The 19,632-nt window shown below is 44.0% G+C and overlaps 1 protein-coding gene across 2 annotated transcripts in view; it reads left to right on the top strand.

The window, feature by feature from the left end:
* prkdc (protein kinase, DNA-activated, catalytic subunit) overlaps positions 1-19,632 on the top strand; it is a 364,122-nt gene that overhangs the window by 212,235 nt on the left and 132,255 nt on the right. For both annotated transcript variants that reach the window (XM_070892539.1, XM_070892550.1), the window contains exons 53-55: positions 4,220-4,344; positions 7,054-7,203; positions 13,426-13,599. In XM_070892539.1, coding sequence (XP_070748640.1) covers positions 4,220-4,344; positions 7,054-7,203; positions 13,426-13,599 — 449 coding nt within the window. The remainder of the gene's footprint in view (positions 1-4,219; positions 4,345-7,053; positions 7,204-13,425; positions 13,600-19,632) is intronic.

Raw genomic sequence — 19,632 nt, forward strand, 5'->3', positions numbered from 1 at the left:
TTAAAGTGCGAGAATCCCCACCTCAACCTGCCTGCAGTGAAGTTAGTCAAATTGTATGTACTTTGAGGTGGTGGTCTCTCAAAAGTGGACACTTGGCACTTAGAGCAATACAACATGCTGGGATTTTTAGTGTTCATATTTTTAGGTCATTATATATTGCAAATATATTTTTATTAATTATCAGCTTGAGCTGATCAATAGCTGATGCAGCTCCTTCGAGCCCTTCATGGGCATAAGCTTCTATATATTACATTTTTAAGTTTTTACTATTTTTCGTCGGTTCAACTTCTCAGTCCATTCCCACGGACGATCACTTACTTTCTGTGATCAGAGTGTGCCTTTAAAGGCCCATGTATCTGGATAACTTTTTCGTGAGCCCAGGGATCGAACAGAAAACCCTTGTTACTGTATTTTGGCTGCTGTTTATATGAGGTGCCTTTATATGATCTTTAACTTCAAAAAGCGGCAGATCATGGACAAGGTTATAAATAGATTTATTTTACAACAAATAGATGAGTGAACAGGAACATTGGCACACTTGGTTTGTAGCAGTAATAAGCTTTAGTTAGCCCTCGTAGGAAGATAGAAAATAATGTGAAGTTGTTTCTGCAGCGTAAAAATGAAATACAAATGGGACTGGAGACAAGGTCCCTGAATTGGATGTAAACCATTTTTGTCTACTCTGTACCCTAAGTACTCCACTGAGTTTTTAAATAACTCACACTTACGAGCAGACACTCGTACTCTGTGCTTCTCTAGCCGTTTGAGGACATCATTCAATATGTTATTATGAATTTGCCTATTTGGTGCTGAAATTAGTATGTCATCCAAATAACATACTACCCCTTCAATACCTTGCAAAATCTGGTTCATCGCCCCATGGAATATGGCAGGGGCAGAAGACACTCCAAACGGTAGCCTATTAAATTGATATAGGCCGAGATGAGTATTCATAGTCAAACATGACTTGGACTCCTTATCTAGTTCAAGCTGTAAGTTGGCATTCGTAAGATCCAGTTTTGAGAAGATCTAACCACCTGTCAGTGTTGTGAGCAAATCTTCTATATTCATAGAAACATAGAAAATAGGTGCAGGAGTAGGCCATTCGACACTTCGAGCCTGCACCGCCATTCGATAAGATCATGGCTGATCATTCCTTCAGTACCCCTTTCCTGCTTTTTCTCCATATCCCTTGATCCCCTTAGCCGTAAGGGCCATATCTAACTCCCTCTTAAATATATCCAGTGAACTGGCATCAACAACTCTCTGCGGCAGGGAATTCCACAGGTTAACAACTCTCTGAGTGAAGAAGTTTCTCCTCATCTCAGTCCTAAATGGCTTACCCCTTATCCTAAGGCTATGCCCCCTGGTTCTGGACTTCCCCAACATTGGGAACATTCTTCCCACATCTAACCTGTCCAGTCCCGTCAGAATCTTATACATTTCTATGAGATACCCTCTCATCCTTCTAAACTCTAATGAATAAAGGCCCAGTTGATCCAATCTCTCCTCATATGACAGTCCAGCCATCCCTGGAATCAGTCTGGTGAACCTTTGCTGCACTCCCTCAATAGCAAGAACATCCTTCCTCAGATTAGGAGTCCAAAATTGAACACACTATTCCAGGTGAGGCCTCACTAAGGCCTTGTACAACTGCAATAAGACCTCCCTGCTCCTTTTCTCAAATGCCCTAGTTATGAAGGCCAACATACCATTTGCCTTCTTTACCACCTGCTGTACCTGCATGCCCACTTTCAGTGACTGATGAACCATGACACCCAGGTCTCGTTGCACCTCCCCTTTTCCTAATTCGGCAATGTATTGGGGACATTACCCCTCTAGAACCTGGTTTACAGTTACTTTATAATCACCACACAATCTTACCTTACCATCGGACTTAGGTACAAAAACAATGGGTGTAGCCCAATTACATCGATCTATCTTACAAATAATGTTCTCAGTCTCTAGTCTTTTGAGTTCTTGCTCAACTTTCTCCTTGAGTGCATGTGGTACAGAACATGGCGTGTAGTAAACCGATCTAGCGTCCTTCTGTACCCTGACACTCGCCTTAAAGCCTTGGATCGGACTGCCCATTTTGCAGAACACCTTCGGATACTTCTTGATAACCTCATCTGTTGATGAAAATCTCGCTTCCACACACAAAATCTTACTCCAATCCAGCTTCAGTGAGCTCAACCAATTTCTTCCGAGTAAGGCAGGCTTGTCTCCTTTCATTACTATTAGAGGCAAGTTCTGAAATTGATCTTTATATTTCACCGGTATGGTGATACGACCTACCACAGGAATTTTCTCTCCCGAGTAGCCTCGCAGCTCTATCTTGGATTTCTCCAGTTGAAAATCATGTAATTTGTCGCGGTATAGTGACTCCGGTACTATGCTCACGGATGCACCCGTGTCAATTTCAATCTATGTGGATTTTGATGCTATCCGAATCGCTGTCCGTTAACCTCGTGCTCCTGATGACGTGTAACACTAACATCTCCTCATCCTGCTGTTGTTCTTCCATGCTATGTAGTCTCTTGGGATTTCTACTCATAGCTTTGAACGCTGGACTCATAGCTTTAAAAGCTGGTTTACCCTTCAATTGGCATGCCTTCGCAAGATGCCCAGTCTTTCTGCAGAAGAAACACTCTGCCTTCACGTATGGACAACTTTGAGCAATATGTTGTCCCAGGCACCTATAGCACGACTTCGATGCTCTGTTAGAATTTACAGTTTCTGAGACTTTGGGCCCCCACCATCTTTTACTTTGAACCTGCAGGTGATTTACCTCATATGACTGACGACCGTAATTATTATTTACTTCTCGGGAATATTGTTCGGCCATGCCCATTGACCTCGCTGTCTGACAAGCAATCTCAAAAGTTAAGTCATCCGTCGTCAATAACTTCCTTCTGATCGCATCATTTTTCACCCCACAAACAAAACGATCCCGTAATGCTCGGTTTTGAAAGTTTCCAAAATGACAGTGCATCGATAGCTTTTTTAATGCTACGATGTAATCACTGATACTTTCATCAGACTTTTGATTCCGAATCCCAAAACGATAGCTTTCAGCAATTTCTAACAGTTTGGGGTTATAGTGCTGCTCCAGCTTCGTTAAAATCTCTTTAAGCATTGTGTCCTTTGGCTCGTCAGGCACAAGCAGATATACAAGGGTTTCGTATAATGTCGAACCCGCCTCTGATAAGAAGATCGCTCTCTTACGTTCCAACGCAGCCCGATTCTGGATTGCATTGTCTGGAACTTCGATTATGTTATTTGCAGTGAAATACATTTCTAGCCGATCCACATACGCTTTAAAACGTTCCCGGTCATGTCTATAGTCCCCCAAATGTCCGATTACATGTGCCATTTTAATCCCTAGCTGTTCACACCGTGTGCTGTATTTTACCTTGGATTTTGTAGCTGTTTTTCAAAGACAGAAACTTCCAAAGTCTCTCTGTCGGCTGGCTGAATCCTTCACCAACAAAATATAAGCTTTAAATCATCCGAAAAATCCCATCTCAATTGGCAAATGTGATATATTCACAGAGTACAGCACACACAGCTTCCAACATGGCAGGCAGCTCTCTCGGAAGCCTCCAGAAATCTGCCTGGTTCTGTTTATTATTAACCCTGCACTTGCAGTACACAATACGTCCACATCCACAGTGTGGAGCTACCAACATTACAAGCTTACAGACATTACACGGTGGGACACTCGCATGCCTTGAAACCCACCACCATAAAAATGGTGGCAGATTGGGGCAATCCCTCTTTTTAACCCCCACCCTATCACACCCTTCGTGTTGGGGTTAATATTGAGACCTATGTATAAGTTTAAGTAAAATGCCCTGGAAAATAGTAACCTCTTTTAACAGTTTGCGTACTATTCACAAAACCCATCAGCGCTTAATAGTCCAGAAGCATCTGCTGCTCAAAAGAAGTTAAAGAAATACTGTCTTCAGTTGACAAGCAGATTAAATCACTCAACAATAGCCTCGAAACCCTGTAATAATCCTTACTGAACATGACCATAAAATTGGCTGAAAAGTATAGTTTTGAAGTGATTCCTTTTCTGCAGAACAATTTCACCTTATTCATTATTGCAGAAAAACAGTGCAACTCTTTTGTTATTTCCTTTGCCCAGCTGTTGGTTTATAATATTGTTGGAGTTAAATATTCTTCAGCTTATTGCCATATTTTTATTTTGCAGCGTATGGATGTTTCAATTCATGATTCAGTTGTTAAGGAATTACAGCAACTTCATGACACAAAGGAGGACAAGTTTATTGTGTGTTTGAGTAAGATTGTGAAGCATTTCCCTCCTTTTGCTGACAGGTAATAGTTAAGAATTTGTAAACACATGCATCGCGTAACAACCTAACCTGACAGTACGAATCTTACTTTTCTAATTCAAAAGATCCAGTGTAGCAACTTAATTGTTACAGACAGTTTGATTTGAACTAACTTGAAACAATGGGAATGAAAACCAAATTAGGATCTGATTAGATGAGGGGATTAAATGTAGTATCTCCAAATTTGCGGATGACACTAAGTTGGATGGCAGTGAGAGCTGCGAGGAGGATACTATGAGGCTGCAGAATGACTTGGATAGGTTAGGTGAGTGGGCAAATGCATGACAGATGAAGTATAATGTGGATAAATGTGAGGTTATCCACTTTGGTGGTAAAAACAGAGAGACAGACTATTATCTGAATGGTGACAGATTAGGAAAAGGGGAGGTGCAACGAGACCTGGGTGTCATGGTACATCAGTCATTGAAGGTTGACATGCATGTACAGCAGGCAGTTAAGAAAGCAAATGGCATGTTGGCCTTCATAGCGAGGGGATTTGAGTACAGGGGCAGGGAGGTGTTACTACAGTTGTACAGGGCCTTGGTGAGGCCACACCTGGAGTATTGTGTGCAGTTTTGGTCTCCTAACTTGAGGAAGGACATTCTTGCTATTGAGGGAGTGCAGCGAAGGTTCATCAGACTCATTCCCGGGATGGCGGGACTGACATATCAAGAAAGATTGGATCAACTGGGCTTGTATTCACTGGAGTTCAGAAGAATGAGAGGCGATCTCATAGAAACGTTTAAAATTCTGACGGGTTTAGACAGGTTAGATGCAGGAAGAATGTTCCCAATGTTGGGGAAGTCCAGAACCAGGGGTCACAGTCTAAGGATAAGGGGTAAGCCATTTAGGACCGAGATGAGGAGAATCTTCTTCACCCAGAGAGTGGTGAACCTGTGGAATTCTCTACTACAGGAAGTTGTTGAGACCAATTCACTAAATATATTCAAAAAGGAGTTAGATGTAGTCCTTACTACTAAGGGGATCAAGGGGTATGGCGAGAAAGCAGGAATGGGGTACTGAAGTTGCATGTTCAGCCATGAGCTCATTGAATGGCGGTACAGGCCCGAAGGTACTCCTGCACCTATTTTCTATGTTTCTACCTATTTTCAATCCCAAAACTCAGGTTAATTTAGCCCAATTGAGACATTATGGTTTCACGTCTCCTTTTTCTTTTAAAGATTTGAATCTGTTCCTAGCAGTATGGGGATGGGTTAATGAATACTAGAGCCATGTGGCGAGCTTCAATCTATTGACTTTACACATTTTAGCTGAATTTTTTGTCCATTAAAATGAAAAGACTTTTTCTACTTCTGTCACCCAGTGTCAGTATAAAGCATTCCCTTAACTAGACCAGTATTTCAGACAAGAGTGCTGGTTTTCATTTGTGGGCCTGAGCCTTCTTGGAAATTAGTTGAGTCCTCTCAAATTCTGTTCACATAGGAACCTTAGTCATGTTGTGCTTAAGCCTCTGGAGTGGGACATGAACCCACAACCTTCTGACTCAGAGGTGAGAGTGCTACCAACTGAGCCACATTGACCTTCAATGACTTATGAACTATAACCTGCAGGAACTTTTTACAGTAAATTGATTTGAGCTCATAATTTGCTCATAATTTTGCTCTGCAAAATTTTAAATTGTTATTAAATGACAGGTCCATTAGCAGTGCTTACATTAAAATCAAATCCCAATGTGGTGTTGATTGATGCTTGCTATTTGGGTGCTCACTTAATAAGGGTTACACTTGGTCAGTAATGCTGATATGAGAGGCTCAGTAACTTTGTCTGATTCATCAGGAATCACAGAGAATACTAAAAGAAAGACTTGCATTTATAGACTGGCTTTCACGACCACCAGACGATCCAAAGCACTTTACGGCCAATGAAGTATTTTTTGGAGTGTAGTCACTATTGTAATGTAGGAAATGTGGCAGAAAATTTGCATTCAGCAAGCTCCCACAAACAGCAATGTGATGATGACCAGATAATCTATTTTAGTGATGTTGATTGAGAGATAAATATCGACCAGGACACCAGGGATAACGCCCCTGCTCTTCTTCAAAATAGTGCCATGGGATCTTTTACTCTTGAAAAATGGACAGATTAGGTACTCGACATGGGTTAGATGACAATGAGTTGGATGGGGTGAATAGCCTTATCTCATTCTTAAATTCTTAGCAACACCACCCAGCATGATCTTCTGCGGTTTTTTTTATGCATTTGGAGTCAGATTTCTCTGTGCCCTTTGGTGTTCAGTGCATAACTGGTGGATACATTATTTTTTGTCAAGTTTGTCTAATTTTAATTATTCTGGGGTTGTTTATCTCTAGATTAGTAGGGGTCTCCCAACTAAGCAATGTCAAAGGTTAATGATATTACTGAATATTAACATTTTAAATGGAGGAGGAGGATTAACTGTAAGGACTTGAGTGTATTGTTTGTCCGATCACTGGTAGTTCCATTAGAAGGGGATTATGCAGCCTTATTGTGATATTGCATCCTGAAATATGAATTAATCTCTTATCAATCATGTGCTTTCACAGACCTGCTGTCCACTTATGACATGATGCAACACTAATTTTACTTTGTAAACCACTGTAAAAGGGTGTTTGATTTTGAATGGACATTGAATTTAAAATATTTTGTTCTAATATTTGAATTTCTCACATACTTTTGTGACTTTGTGTTCAAGGTTTCTGAATGCAGTATTTTTCCTATTACCAAAGCTATATGGCATGCTGAAGACGCACTGCCTCGAGGTGGTGATGTATCGGGCAGAGGAGATACCCGACATCTACCTACAACTGAAGAGCAAGGATTTTGCACAGATCATGGGTCATCGGTGAGCAGATGGACTATAGTGGTTAGGTGTCACGCAAATCTATTCCCTGTTTTGTAAGCTGTATTTTTAATTTATTTCAAATTTTACTTTATTTTTTTCTAATGCTTAACACAAATACATTTTTACCCTCTTTCTGGTTCGTTAGGTTTATGCTAGGCTTCAGGATGGTTAACCTGCCCTGCATCAATGCTGCTCTTAAATCAGCACCAGGAATGACATCAGAGTAACTCCAATTCCTCCCTGTTAAGAGGGAAGTGACTGATGCCACTTGCCATCTTTCTCTGAGTTTTATTGAAGTTGTAGACTCACCAGTGGGGAATCTCGAGTGTTAACCCACGTCATACTAATGTAACACATTGTGTTGCAGTGTTGTGCCAAATTCACTGCGTTACATAATGTTTCCCCTTAAAAATTTCTGTAGATATTATTACATTGTAGAAAATGATTCGAGATTGTTCACACATGCCTCAATTATACACTCGACTTGTAGATGGTACACACTGCAGCCACTGGTGTTGGAGGGAGTGAATGTTTAAGGTGGTGGATGGGGTGCCAATCAAGTGGGCTGCTTTGTCCTGAATGATGTCGTGCTTCTTGTGTTGTTGGAGCTGCACTCATCCAGGCAAGTGGAGAATATTCCATCACACTCCTGACTTGTGCCTTGTAGATGGTTGAGCTACAGTACGCGGACAATGCCTGCGTCTGTGCACATTCTGAGGCTGAACTCCAGGATATAGTTGATATATTCACCAAGGCATATGAAAGCATGGACCTTACGCTTAACATCCGTAAAACAAAGGTCCTCCACCAGCCTGTCCTCACTGCACAGCACTGCCCCCCCAGTCATCAAGATTCACGGCACGGCCCTCGACAATGTGGACCATTTCCCATACCTCGGGAACCTCTTATCAACAAAAGCATACATTGATGCAGAGATTCAACATCACCTCCAGTGCGCCAGTGCAGCCTTCGGCCGCCTGAGGAAAAAAAGTGTTCGAAGACCTGAAATCTACCACCAAGCTCTCTTGGTCTACAGGGCTGTAGTAATATCCGCCCTCCTGTATGGATCAGAGGCATGGACGATGTACAGAAGACACCTCAAGTCTCTGGAGATATATCTCCAATGGTGTCTCTGCAAGATCCTGCAAATCCCCTGGGAGGACAGATGCACCAACATCAGTGTCCTCATCCAGGCTGACATCCCCAGCATTGAAGCACTGACCACACTCGATCAGCTTCGCTGGTAGGCCACATAGTTCGCATGCCAGACACGAGACTCTCTAAGCAAACGCTCTATGTGGAGCTCCTTCACGGCAACCGAGCCAAAGGTGGGCAGCAGAAACGTTACAAGGACACCCTCAAAGCCTCCCTGATAAAGTGCGACATCAACACTGACATCTGGGAGTCCCTGGCCGAAGACTGTCCTAGGTGGAGAAAGTGCATCCGGGAGGGCATTGAGTTCTTCGAATCTCAACGCCAAGAGCGTGAAAAGGTCAAGCGCAGGCAGCGGAAGGAGCATGGGGCAAACCAGGCCCACCCTCGACGAATGTCTGTCCCACCTGTGACAGCGTCTGTGGCTCTCGTATTGGACTGTTCAGCCACTAAAGAACTCACTTCAGGAGTGGAAGCAAGTCTTCCTCCATTCTGAGGGACTGCCTATGATGAGATGGTGGAAAGGCTTTGGGGAGTCGGGAGGTGAGACACTCGCTGCAGAATACCCAGCCTCTGACTTGCTCTTGTAGCCATATGTAGGGGGTCCAGTTAAGTTTCTGGTCAATGGTAACCCCCAGGATGTGGGATCGGGCTAGGGAAATGCCATTGAATATCAAGGGGTGGTAGTTAGACTCACGCTTCTTGGAGATGATCATTGCCTGGCAGTTGTATGTTATTTGCCACATAATCAGCCCAAGCCTGAATGTTGTCCAAGTCTTCCTAAATGCAGGCATGGACTGCTTCATTGTCTGAGGAGATGCAAATGGTACTGAATACTTATCATCATCATAGGTAGTCCCTTGTACGAGGATGACTTGCTTCCACGAGTTTACAGGTGTTTCAATGCAGGAGCTGATGTTCCAGTCCTGAACTCCAATTGAAGGGGTGGAAGGTGCCTGTGCGTGAAATTTTTAACATGTGGTGACCGGCAAGGGTTAACCAGGACGACTGGAGACCTGCTGTGCTGCATGGACCTAGCGCGCACATATATCACAGTGTGGGCTGGCTCGTGCTGCACCTGGGCCCTGGGCTCTTCTGGGCCCCGTAGCCTCATTTGCTGCACCTCCGCCACAAGCTCTCGCCGCTCCTCCGCCACTAAAACATTCACCGCATCTCCGCTACAATCTCTCGCCGCTCCTCCGCCAAACATTCACCTCACCTCCGCCGCGATCTCTCACCGCTCCTCCGCCGCGATCTCACACCTCACCTCCGCCGCGATCTCACACCTCACCTCCGCCGCGATCTCACACCTCACCTCCGCCGCGATCTCACACCTCACCTCCGCCGCGATCTCACACCTCACCTCCGCCGCGATCTCACACCTCACCTCCGCCGCGATCTCACACCTCACCTCCACCGCGATCTCTTGCCGCACCTACGCCGCAAACTCTCACCATTCATCCGCCCCGACCTTCCCACTCCCCTGTAACTGGGCCCCACCAATGTTCCTGCCCATGCTCCAAAATGGCGACCAGGGTTTTGATGACTTCACCCAGTCGGTCATCTCAGAATCGTCGCACACTTGGAGCAGCTCGCGCTGGAGGTTGAAGTGGTATGCTCTTTTATAGCCTGACCTGTGGAGCTGATCTCTCGCAGGTCGGGAGGGCCACGATGTCCCAGGCCCGCCGCTCCAGCTCTTTTATAGCCGACCTGCGCAGCTGGGTTGTTCATCGTCTCTAAAGGGCAGGAAACGCTAGTGGGAGTTGTGCACAGACCACCAAACAGTAGTAGTAAGGTTGGGGATAGCATCAAACAAGAAATTAGGGATGTGTGCAATAAAGGTACAGCAGTTATCATGGGCGACTTTAATCTACATGTTGATTGTGCTAACCAAACTGGTAGCAATATGGTGGAGGAGGATTTCCTGGAGTGTATTAGGGATGGTTTTCGAGACCAATATGTCGAGGAACCAACTCGAGGGCTGGCCATCCGAGACTGGGTGATGTGTAATGAGAAAGGACTAATTAGCAATCTTGTTGTGCGAAGCTCCTTGGGGAAGATTGACCATAATATGGTAGAATTCTTTATTAAGATGGAGAGTGACACAGTTAATTCAGAGACTAGGGTCCTGAACTTAAGGAAAGGTAACTTCGATGGCATGAGACGTGAATTGGCTAGAATAGACTGGCAAATTATAATTAAAGGGTTGACGGGGGATAGGCAATGGCAAACATTTAAAGATCACCTGGATAAACTTCAACAATTGTACATCCCTGTCTGGAGTAAAAATAAAACGGGGAAGGTGGCTCAACCGTGGCTAACAAGGGAAATTAAGGATAGTGTTAAATCCAAGGAAGAGGCATATAAATTGGCCAGAAAAAGTAGCAAACCTGAGGACTGGGAGAAATTTAGAATTCAGCAGAGGAGGAAAAAGGGTTTAATTCGGAGGGGGAAAATTGAATTTTTAGAGGAAACTTGCCGAAAACAGAAAAACTGACTGCAAAAGCATCTATAGATATGTGAAGAGAAAAAGATTAGTGAAGACAAACGTAAGTCCCTTGCAGTCAGATTCAGGTGAATTTATAATGGGGAACAAAGAAATAGCAGATCAGTCGAACAAATTCTTTGGTTCTGTCTTCACGAAGGAAGACACAAATAACCTTCCAGAAATACTAGGGGACCGAGGGTCTAGTGAGAAGGAGGAACTGAAGAAAATCCTTATTAGGTGGGAAATTGTGTTCGGGAAATTGATGGGATTGAAAGCCGATAAATCCCCGGGGCCTGATAGTCTGCATCCCAGAGTACTTAAGGAAGTGGCCCTCGAAATAGTGGATGCATTGGTAATCATTTTCCAACAGTCTCTCGACTCTGGATCCGTTCCTATGGACTGGAGGGTAGCTAATGTAACACCACTTTTTTAAAAAGGAGGGAGAGAAAAAACGGGTAATTATAGACTGGTTAGTCTGACATCAGTAGTGGCGAAAATGTTGGAATCAATTGTTAAAGATGTAATAGCAGCGCATTTGGAAAGCAGTGACGGGATCGGTCCAAGTCAGCATGGATTCATGAAAGGGAAATCATGCTTGACAAATCTTCTGGAATTTTTTGAGGATGTAACTAGTAGAGTGGACAAGGCTTTTGACAAGGTCCCACACAAGAGATTAGTGTACAAAATTAAAGCACATGGTATTGGGGTAACGTACTGACGTGGAGAGGGAACTTGTTGGCAGACAGGAAGCAGAGAGTCGGGATAAATGGGTCCTTTTCAGAATGGCAGGCAGTGACTAGTGGGGTGCCGCAGGGCTCAGTGCTGGGCCCCCAGATGTTTACAATATACATTAATGATTTAGATGAAGGAATTGAGTGTAATATCTCCAAGTTTGCAGATGACACTAAACTGGGTGGCGGTGTAAGCTGTGAGGAAGACGCTAAGAGGTTGCAGGGTTACTTGAACAGGTTAGCTGAGTGGGCAAATGCATGGCAGATGCAGTATAATGTGGATAAATGAGAGGTTATCCACCTTGGGGGCAAAAACACGAAGGCAGAATATTATCTGAATGGCGGCAGATTAGGAAAAGGGGAGGTCTGACAAGACCTGGGTGTCATAGTTCATCAGTCATTGAAAGTTGGCATGCAGGTACAGCAGGTGGTGAAGAAGGCAAATGGTATGTTGGCCTTCATAGCTATGGGATTTGAGTATAGGAGCAGGGAGGTCTTACTGCAGTTGTGCAGAGCCTTGGTGAGGCCTCACCCTGAATATTGTGTTCAGTTTTGGTCTCCTAATCTGAGGAAGGACGTTCTTGCTATTGAGGGAGTGCAGCGAAGGTTCACCAGACTGATTCCCGGGATGGCAGGACTGATATATGAGGAGAGACTGGATCGATTGGGCCTGTATTCACTGGAGTTTAGAAGGATGAGAGGGGATCTCATTGAAACATATAAAACTCTGACGGGACTGGACAGGTCGGATGCAGGAAGAATGTTCCCGATGTTGGGGAAGTCCAGAACCAGTGGACACAGTCTAAGGATAAGGGGTAAGCCATTTAGGACTGAGATGAGGAGAAACTTCTTCACTCAGAGAGTTGTGAACCTGTGGAATTCCCTACTGCAGAGAGTTGTTGATGCCAGTTCATTGGATATATTCAAGAGGGAGTTAGATATGGCCCTTACGGCTAAAGGGATCAAGGGGTATGGAGAGAAAGCAGGAAAGGGGTACTGAAGTGAATGATCAGCCATGATCTTATTGAGTGGTGGTGCAGGCTCGAAGGGCCGAATGGCCTACTCCTGCACCTATTTTCTATGTTTCTGGAACTGGCGGCCCAGTGTCCATGGCCGCTGTGCTGTCCCTGCCGATCCCCGCTCGGTCGCGCTCACATGTGCTCTCTGACTGTGTACCTCTGACTGAATACTATGCAGTCATCAGCAAACATCTCAGCAACACTCTCCTTTCTATAACAACTACAAAATTGGCTAAGTTTAATTTTTCTTATAAGTAGGCACAGTTTATCTTAAAATATATATTCAATATTAAAATCATATTCGTAATTCATTTAAAAAAAAAAATGTTGAAGTGAACTATCGTCTTTATATAATGCAATGGAACTGAAAAAGTTCTCTACCAAAAAAGGCATACAACAGTACATGCCAAGATGTAGTGCAGTATCATCTTTGGGTACTGAGACCCCTGGTTCGATTTATGATGGTCAAAGGGTCATTGCTTGAAAAATGTTACTGGAGTGTCCTGATGGCTTAGTGATAAATGCACCACCCAGGATGAAGTGGAATTATCCAAACTACATAGTTCCTAGGTTTGATCTCCAGTCTGTGCTGTGTTAGCTGATCTCATCCCTGGCAGATGTAGGAACACTACATGACCCTAGGCTGGAGAGAGGAATGGGCCAGGGGTTTGGGCCATGATCATTACTCAGTGAGTATGTGCAAACATCTGGTGAGTTTAACTGCGGTGCCCCCCAATTATTGAATAGACTGCTGACATAGCCTGTGTTCACAATGAAGGATCGCCATTTGGATAAAAATGTAATACACTTTAATCATTCTCTCTTTTGTAAGGGATGAGGAGCGGCAGCGAGTTTCTTTGGACATAGTGTACAAGATTATAGCCAAACTAAAGCCGGCAGAACTGAAAGAGCTGCTTAGTTCAGTGACGACGTTCATTTCTCATCCATCTCCCATTTGCCGAGAGAGAATGTATGATACCCTGATGTGGATACATGACAATTACAGGTATGGAAATAATAACCAAAATGAATCCAAACTGAAAAAGCTAGATGATTTGATCAGGATGGTCTACCTTTACAGCAGTACTTCAGCCCCATTAATTGTTGTGAACATAATTGACTGAAGGAAGCATTCTATGGAGTATATTGAGATTTGTTGCACTTCAATTATTTTTAATATTTTTATTATATTTAATTGTTTTATTGCACATTTTATTTTATAACAGTAAATTATTGATTGGTGGGTTGCACGTAACAAGTTAAATGTTGGTTATTGTTGTGTATGTCGAGATAATAGTCTTTTTTCTAATTTGTACCCACTTTGCATTCTTTTTCTCTCCAAGTCATCATAGTCATTACAAAAACACACAATTCTGAAATAGTCACTGAACTTACCTATACAATTGGTCATGTAACATTAAAAAAGCATACAAGAAGTTTCCCCCAACTAGGCCTGGTCCTCTCTCTGGACCTGCAGCTTGAGTTCTGCATCAGTGCTAGGGTTGGAAGTTACATCTGGGCTTTGGGTGCTGGGAATTTCCATCTGCTGTTTACAAATTTTGTGTTTGATTGCGAGCTTTCCCTACCTGTTTGTATGTGTGAGACAGAAAAAGATGAGCCATTGTATTCGTAGTTTCCTCAGACGTGGACCATATATAGTAGACCCCTCAAATCGCTGGAGAAATACCACCAACGATGTCTCCGCAAGATCTTACAAATCCCTTGGGAGGACAGACGCACCAACATTCGTGTCCTTGATCAGGCCAACATTTGCAGCATCGAAGCACTGACCACACTAGACCAGCTCTGTTGGGCGGGCCACATTGTTTGCATGCCTGTCACACGACTCCCAAAGCAAGCGCTCTACTCGGAACTCCTACACGGCAAGCGAGCCCCAGTTGGGCAGAGGAAACATTTCAAGGACACCCTCAAGGCCTCCTTGATAAAATGCAACATCCTCACCACCACCTGGGAGTCGCTGGCCAAAGACTGCCCTAAGTGGAGGAAGAGCATCTAGGAGGGCGTTGAGCACCACGAGTCTCGTCGCCGAGAGCATGCAGAAAGTAAGCGGAAGGAGCGTGCGGCAAACCAGACTCCCCACCCACCTTTTCCTTCAACGACTGTCTGTCCCACCTGTGACAGAGACTGTCATTCCTGTATTGGACTGTTCAGTCACCTAAGAACTCACTTTTAGAGTGGAAGCAAGTCTTCCTCGATTTCGAGGGACTGCCCATGACAATGAGTTTTCATCCAGCTACGGTTAACAGTACCGTGACCATTACTTTGCAAGACTCGCTGATTTTTAAAAAAGGATCCGTTATCTGGTCTGATGAGTTCCAGTTCTTGCTGACAAATTGTGTGTGTGAATGACACATCATGAGAGCTGTAGTTTCACCATAGCGTGATATCACACAATGTTTAGAGTGCACTGAAACAACTCATCAAGAAAATTTATAAAGAACTGTTAGGCACGAAGGATAGAAAATTAATCACAAATTAAAAAATTGCAATTTTTCAGTTTTATACAACATAAACTATTAAATTAGAAGTAATTGGTGTTGCTTAAGTTGATGGTTTATTTGAGTCATTGAGAAGGACTGATGTTTGCTAGAAGGGGATATTCTTCAGGCACTTGGATGCTGAGCTCAGATCTTATAACCAGTGTTAGCCAGGCCCAGACCATGGCACCTGTTCAAGGTCCTGGTCATTGGACACTTGACAGTGGGAAAACCTTCCTGGTGCTTTGCTATATCAATGACAAGTTTTAGCAAGAACTGTAAATCCAAAGTGCTGATGGTTCTACCCTCAGTACCTTCAAGGTTGAGATCATGCAAAGCACTTCAATAAACAATTGAATAGACCATCCATCATTACATTTGAAGCCCTTAACAGAGTCACACAGTGGACATAACATTAAAATAGATAACCACAATTGCTGTGATTGGTGAAGACAAATGCATCTGTTAGAGGATGTTTTAAATTTATCATTATATATGCTATCTATCCCTCAAAATCAATAAGATTCTTGAGGTCAACTTGTTTATCAATTTATTAAGTGCATCATACATTCAAAATAGTACGGAAGCATACATTTAAAATATAGTACTTAAAACCATACCTGATGGTTGGGGATTCAAACACGTTAACAGTTCTGAGGTCAGTTCTGAGCTACCATCAATAGCAAATCTAAAATAAAAGACACCATTATGAGGAGTAGTCTGGATGATTACAATATGTAGCGTTTTTTTAATAAGCAGTGGCCAGTGTAGATTTAGAAGGGGAATATTCTGCTTGACAAACCTCCTTGACAACTTTAGGACTAAGGATAAAGTAGAGTGAACATAAGTACATAAGAAATAGGAGCAGGAGTAGGCCAATTGACCCCTCGAGCCTGCTCTGCCATTTAATAAGATCATGGCTGATCTGATCATGGACTCAGCTCCACTTCCCTGCCCACTCCCCATAACTCTTTATTCCCTTCTCGCTCAAAAATCTGTCTATCTCCGCCTTAAATATATTCAATGATCCAGCTTCCACAGCCCTCCGGGGCAGAGAATTCCTCAGATTTACAACCTTCTGAGAGAAGAAATTCCTCCTTATCTCATTTAAATGGGCGGCCCCTTATTCTGAGACTATGCCCCCTAGTTTTAGTTCCCCCTATGAGTGGAAATATCCTCTCTGCATCCACCTTGTCGAGCCCCCTCATTATCTTATATGTTTCGGTAAGATCACCTCTCATTCTTTTAAACTCCAATGAGTATAGGCCCAACATACTCAATCTATTTTCATAAGTCTACCCTCCCATCTCCAGAATCAACCTAGTGAACCTTCTCTGAACAGCCTCCATATAATAGTTAGACTTTCAGAAAGGTCCCACATGAAAAACATTCAATCAAACTTAAAACAATGGAAAGCCAAGTTAAAACATTGGACTGAACAAGAGGTTGGATAGAAAATTAAAAAGACAGTACCTATGAGAAGGGAAGGTGCTGAATGGAGCATTATAGGTATCAGTGATGGGACTCCTGTTTCTTATCTACAAGCAGGGTAGATAGTTATGTTAATGGACTAATAATCCAGCAGTTATAGACTAATATTCCGGAGACATGAGTTCATAATCCCACCATGGCAGTTTGTGAATTTGAGTGGGAGCGGGAGTTTCGGCAGTCGAGCGGCCTATAAAGGCCCGAGAGTCCGAGAAGGCGGCCACAGGAGCGGGAGTTCGGCAGTTGAGCGGCCTATAAAGACCGGAGAGTCGGAGTAGGCGGCCACAGGAGCGGGAGTTCGGCAGTCGAGCGGCCTATAAAGACCCGAGAGTCGGAGGAGGCGGCCACAGGAGTGGGAGTTCGGGCAGTCGAGCGGCCAGAAAGGCCCGAGAGTCGGAGGAGGCGGCCACAGGAGCGAGAGTTCGGGCAGTCGAGTGGCCGATAAAGGCCCGAGAGTCGGAGGAGGCTAGCTGGGGCAGGGGCAGAAGGTAAACAAAGAAGTAAGAAGAAATCGAAGTGTGACGTCACAGCCAAGCGGGTAAGTGATTGGCTGGTTGGTGAGTATTTGATCTTTTATTTTTCTTAGCAGTAACAAACCTTTGGCATTGTTACAAATTAAGTTAATCTAAGGGTTAAGTCATGGCAGGAGAGCCCAGACCCATGTCATGCTCCTCCTGTGCTAGTGTCCCTGACTACTACGTGTGCGGGAAGTGTATCCAGCTGCAGCTCCTGACAGACCGCATTGCGGCACTGGAGATGTGGATGGATTCACTCTGGTACATCTGCGATTCTGAGGATGTCGTGAATAGCACGTTTAGTGAGTTGGTCACACCGCTGGTAAAGGTTGCACAGCCAGATAGGGAATGGGTGACCATCAGGAAGAGCAAGGGAAGGCAGGTAGTGCAGGAGTCCCCTGCAGTCACCTTCCTCCAAAACAGATGCACCGTTTTAAGTACTGTTGAGGGAGGTGGCTCATCAGGGGAAGGCAGCACCAGCCAAGTCCATGGCACCAGAGGTGGCTCTGCTGCACAGGAGGGCAAGAAAAAGAGTGGGAGAGCTATAGTGATCGGGATTCTATTGTAAGGGGAATAGATAGGCGTTTCTGCGGCCGCAACTGAGACTCCAGGATGGTATGTTGCCTCCCTGGTGTAAGGGTCAAGGATGTTTCTGAGCGGGTGCAGGACATTCTGAAAAGGGAGGGAAAACAGCCAGTTGTCGTGGTGCACATTGGTACCAACGACATAGGTAAAAAAAAGGGATGAGGTCCTATGAGACGAATTTAAGGAGCTAGGAGCTAAATTAAAAAGTAGGACCTCAAAAGTAGTAATCTCGGGATTGCTACCAGTGCCAGGTGCGAGTCAGAGTAGGAATCGCAGGATAGCGCAGATGAATACGTGGCTTGAGCAGTGGTGCAGCAGGGACGGATTCAAATTCCTGGGGCATTGGAACTGGTTCTGGGGGAGGTTGGACCAGTACAAACCGGACGGTCTGCACCTGGGCAGGACCGGAACCAATGTCCTCGGGGGAGTATTTGCTCGTGCTGTTGGGGGAGGAGTTAAACTAATATGTCAGGGGGATGGGAACCAATGCAGGGAGACAGAGGGAAACAAAATGGAGACAGAAGCAAAGGACAGAAAGGAGATGAGTAAAAGTGGAGGGCAGAGAAACCCAAGGCAAAAAACAAAAAGGGCCAATGTACAGCAAAATTCTAAAGGGTCAAAGTGTAATAAAAAGGCAAGCCTGAAAGCTCGGTGCTTCAATGCGAGGAATATTCGGAACCCAGGAGAGGGCTCTGAGCTAGTTAGAGTGGGTGAGAGCGCAGATGAACAGGATCCCAAGAAAGAATGCAAAAGGCAGGAGGCAACAGAGCAGAGTAGCACTGGGGTAAGTGTAAACCACAAGATGATAGGAAGGGACAATATGTATGAAGATAAAGGGGCTGCAGGAGGGGTCAAAACTAAAAATCATGGTTTAAAAACTAGTATTAAAACACTTTACCTAAACGCACGCAGCATTCGAAATAAAGTAAATGAGTTGACGGCACAAATCATTACCAATGGGTATGATTTGGTGGCCTTTACAGAAACGTGGTTGCAGGGTGGCCAAGACTGGGAATTAAACATACAGGGGTATCTGACAATTCAGAAGGATAGACAAGAAGGGAAAGGACGTGGTGTAGCTCTGTTAATAAAGGATGATATCAGAGCAGTTGTGAGAGATGATATTGGCTCTCATGAACAAAATCTTGAATCATTGTGGGTGGAGATTAGAGATAGTAAGGGGAAAAAGTCACTGGTGGGCGTAGTTTATACGCCCCCAAATAATAACTTCACGGTGGGGCGGACAATAATCAAGGGAATAATGGAGGCGTGTGAAAAAGGAACGGCAGTAATCATGTGGGATTTTAACCTACATATCGATTGGTCAAATCAAATCGCACGGGGTAGCCTGGAGGAGAAATTCATAGAATGCATACGGGATTGTTTCTTAGAACAGTATGTTACAGAACCTACAAGGGAGCAAGCTATCTTAGATCTGGTCCTGTGTAATGAGACAGGAATAATAAACGATCTCCTAGTAAAAGATCCTCTCGGAATGAGTGATCACAGTATGGTTGAATTTGTAATACAGATTGAGGGTGAGGAAGTAGTGTCTCAAACGAGCATACAATGCTTAAACAAAGGGGACTACAGTGGGATGAGGGCAGAGTTAGCTAAAGTAGACTGGGAACATAGACTAAACGGTGGCACAATTGAGGAACAGTGGAGGACTTTTAAGGAGCTCTTTCATAGTGCTCAACAAAAATATATTCCAGTGAAAAAGAAGGGCGGTAAGAGAAGGGATAACCAGCCGTGGATAACCAAGGAAATAAAGGAGAGTATCAAATTAAAGACCAATGCGTATAAGGTGGCCAAGGTTAGTGGGAAACTAGAAGATTGGGAACATTTTAAACGACAGCCAAGTATGACTAAGAAAGCAATAAAGAAAGGAAAGATAGATTACGAAAGTAAACTTGCGCAAAACGTAAAACAGATAGTAAAAGCTTTTACCGA

This window comes from Pristiophorus japonicus, chromosome 1, assembly GCF_044704955.1.
Source record: "Pristiophorus japonicus isolate sPriJap1 chromosome 1, sPriJap1.hap1, whole genome shotgun sequence".
NCBI classification, from domain to species: domain Eukaryota; kingdom Metazoa; phylum Chordata; class Chondrichthyes; family Pristiophoridae; genus Pristiophorus; species Pristiophorus japonicus.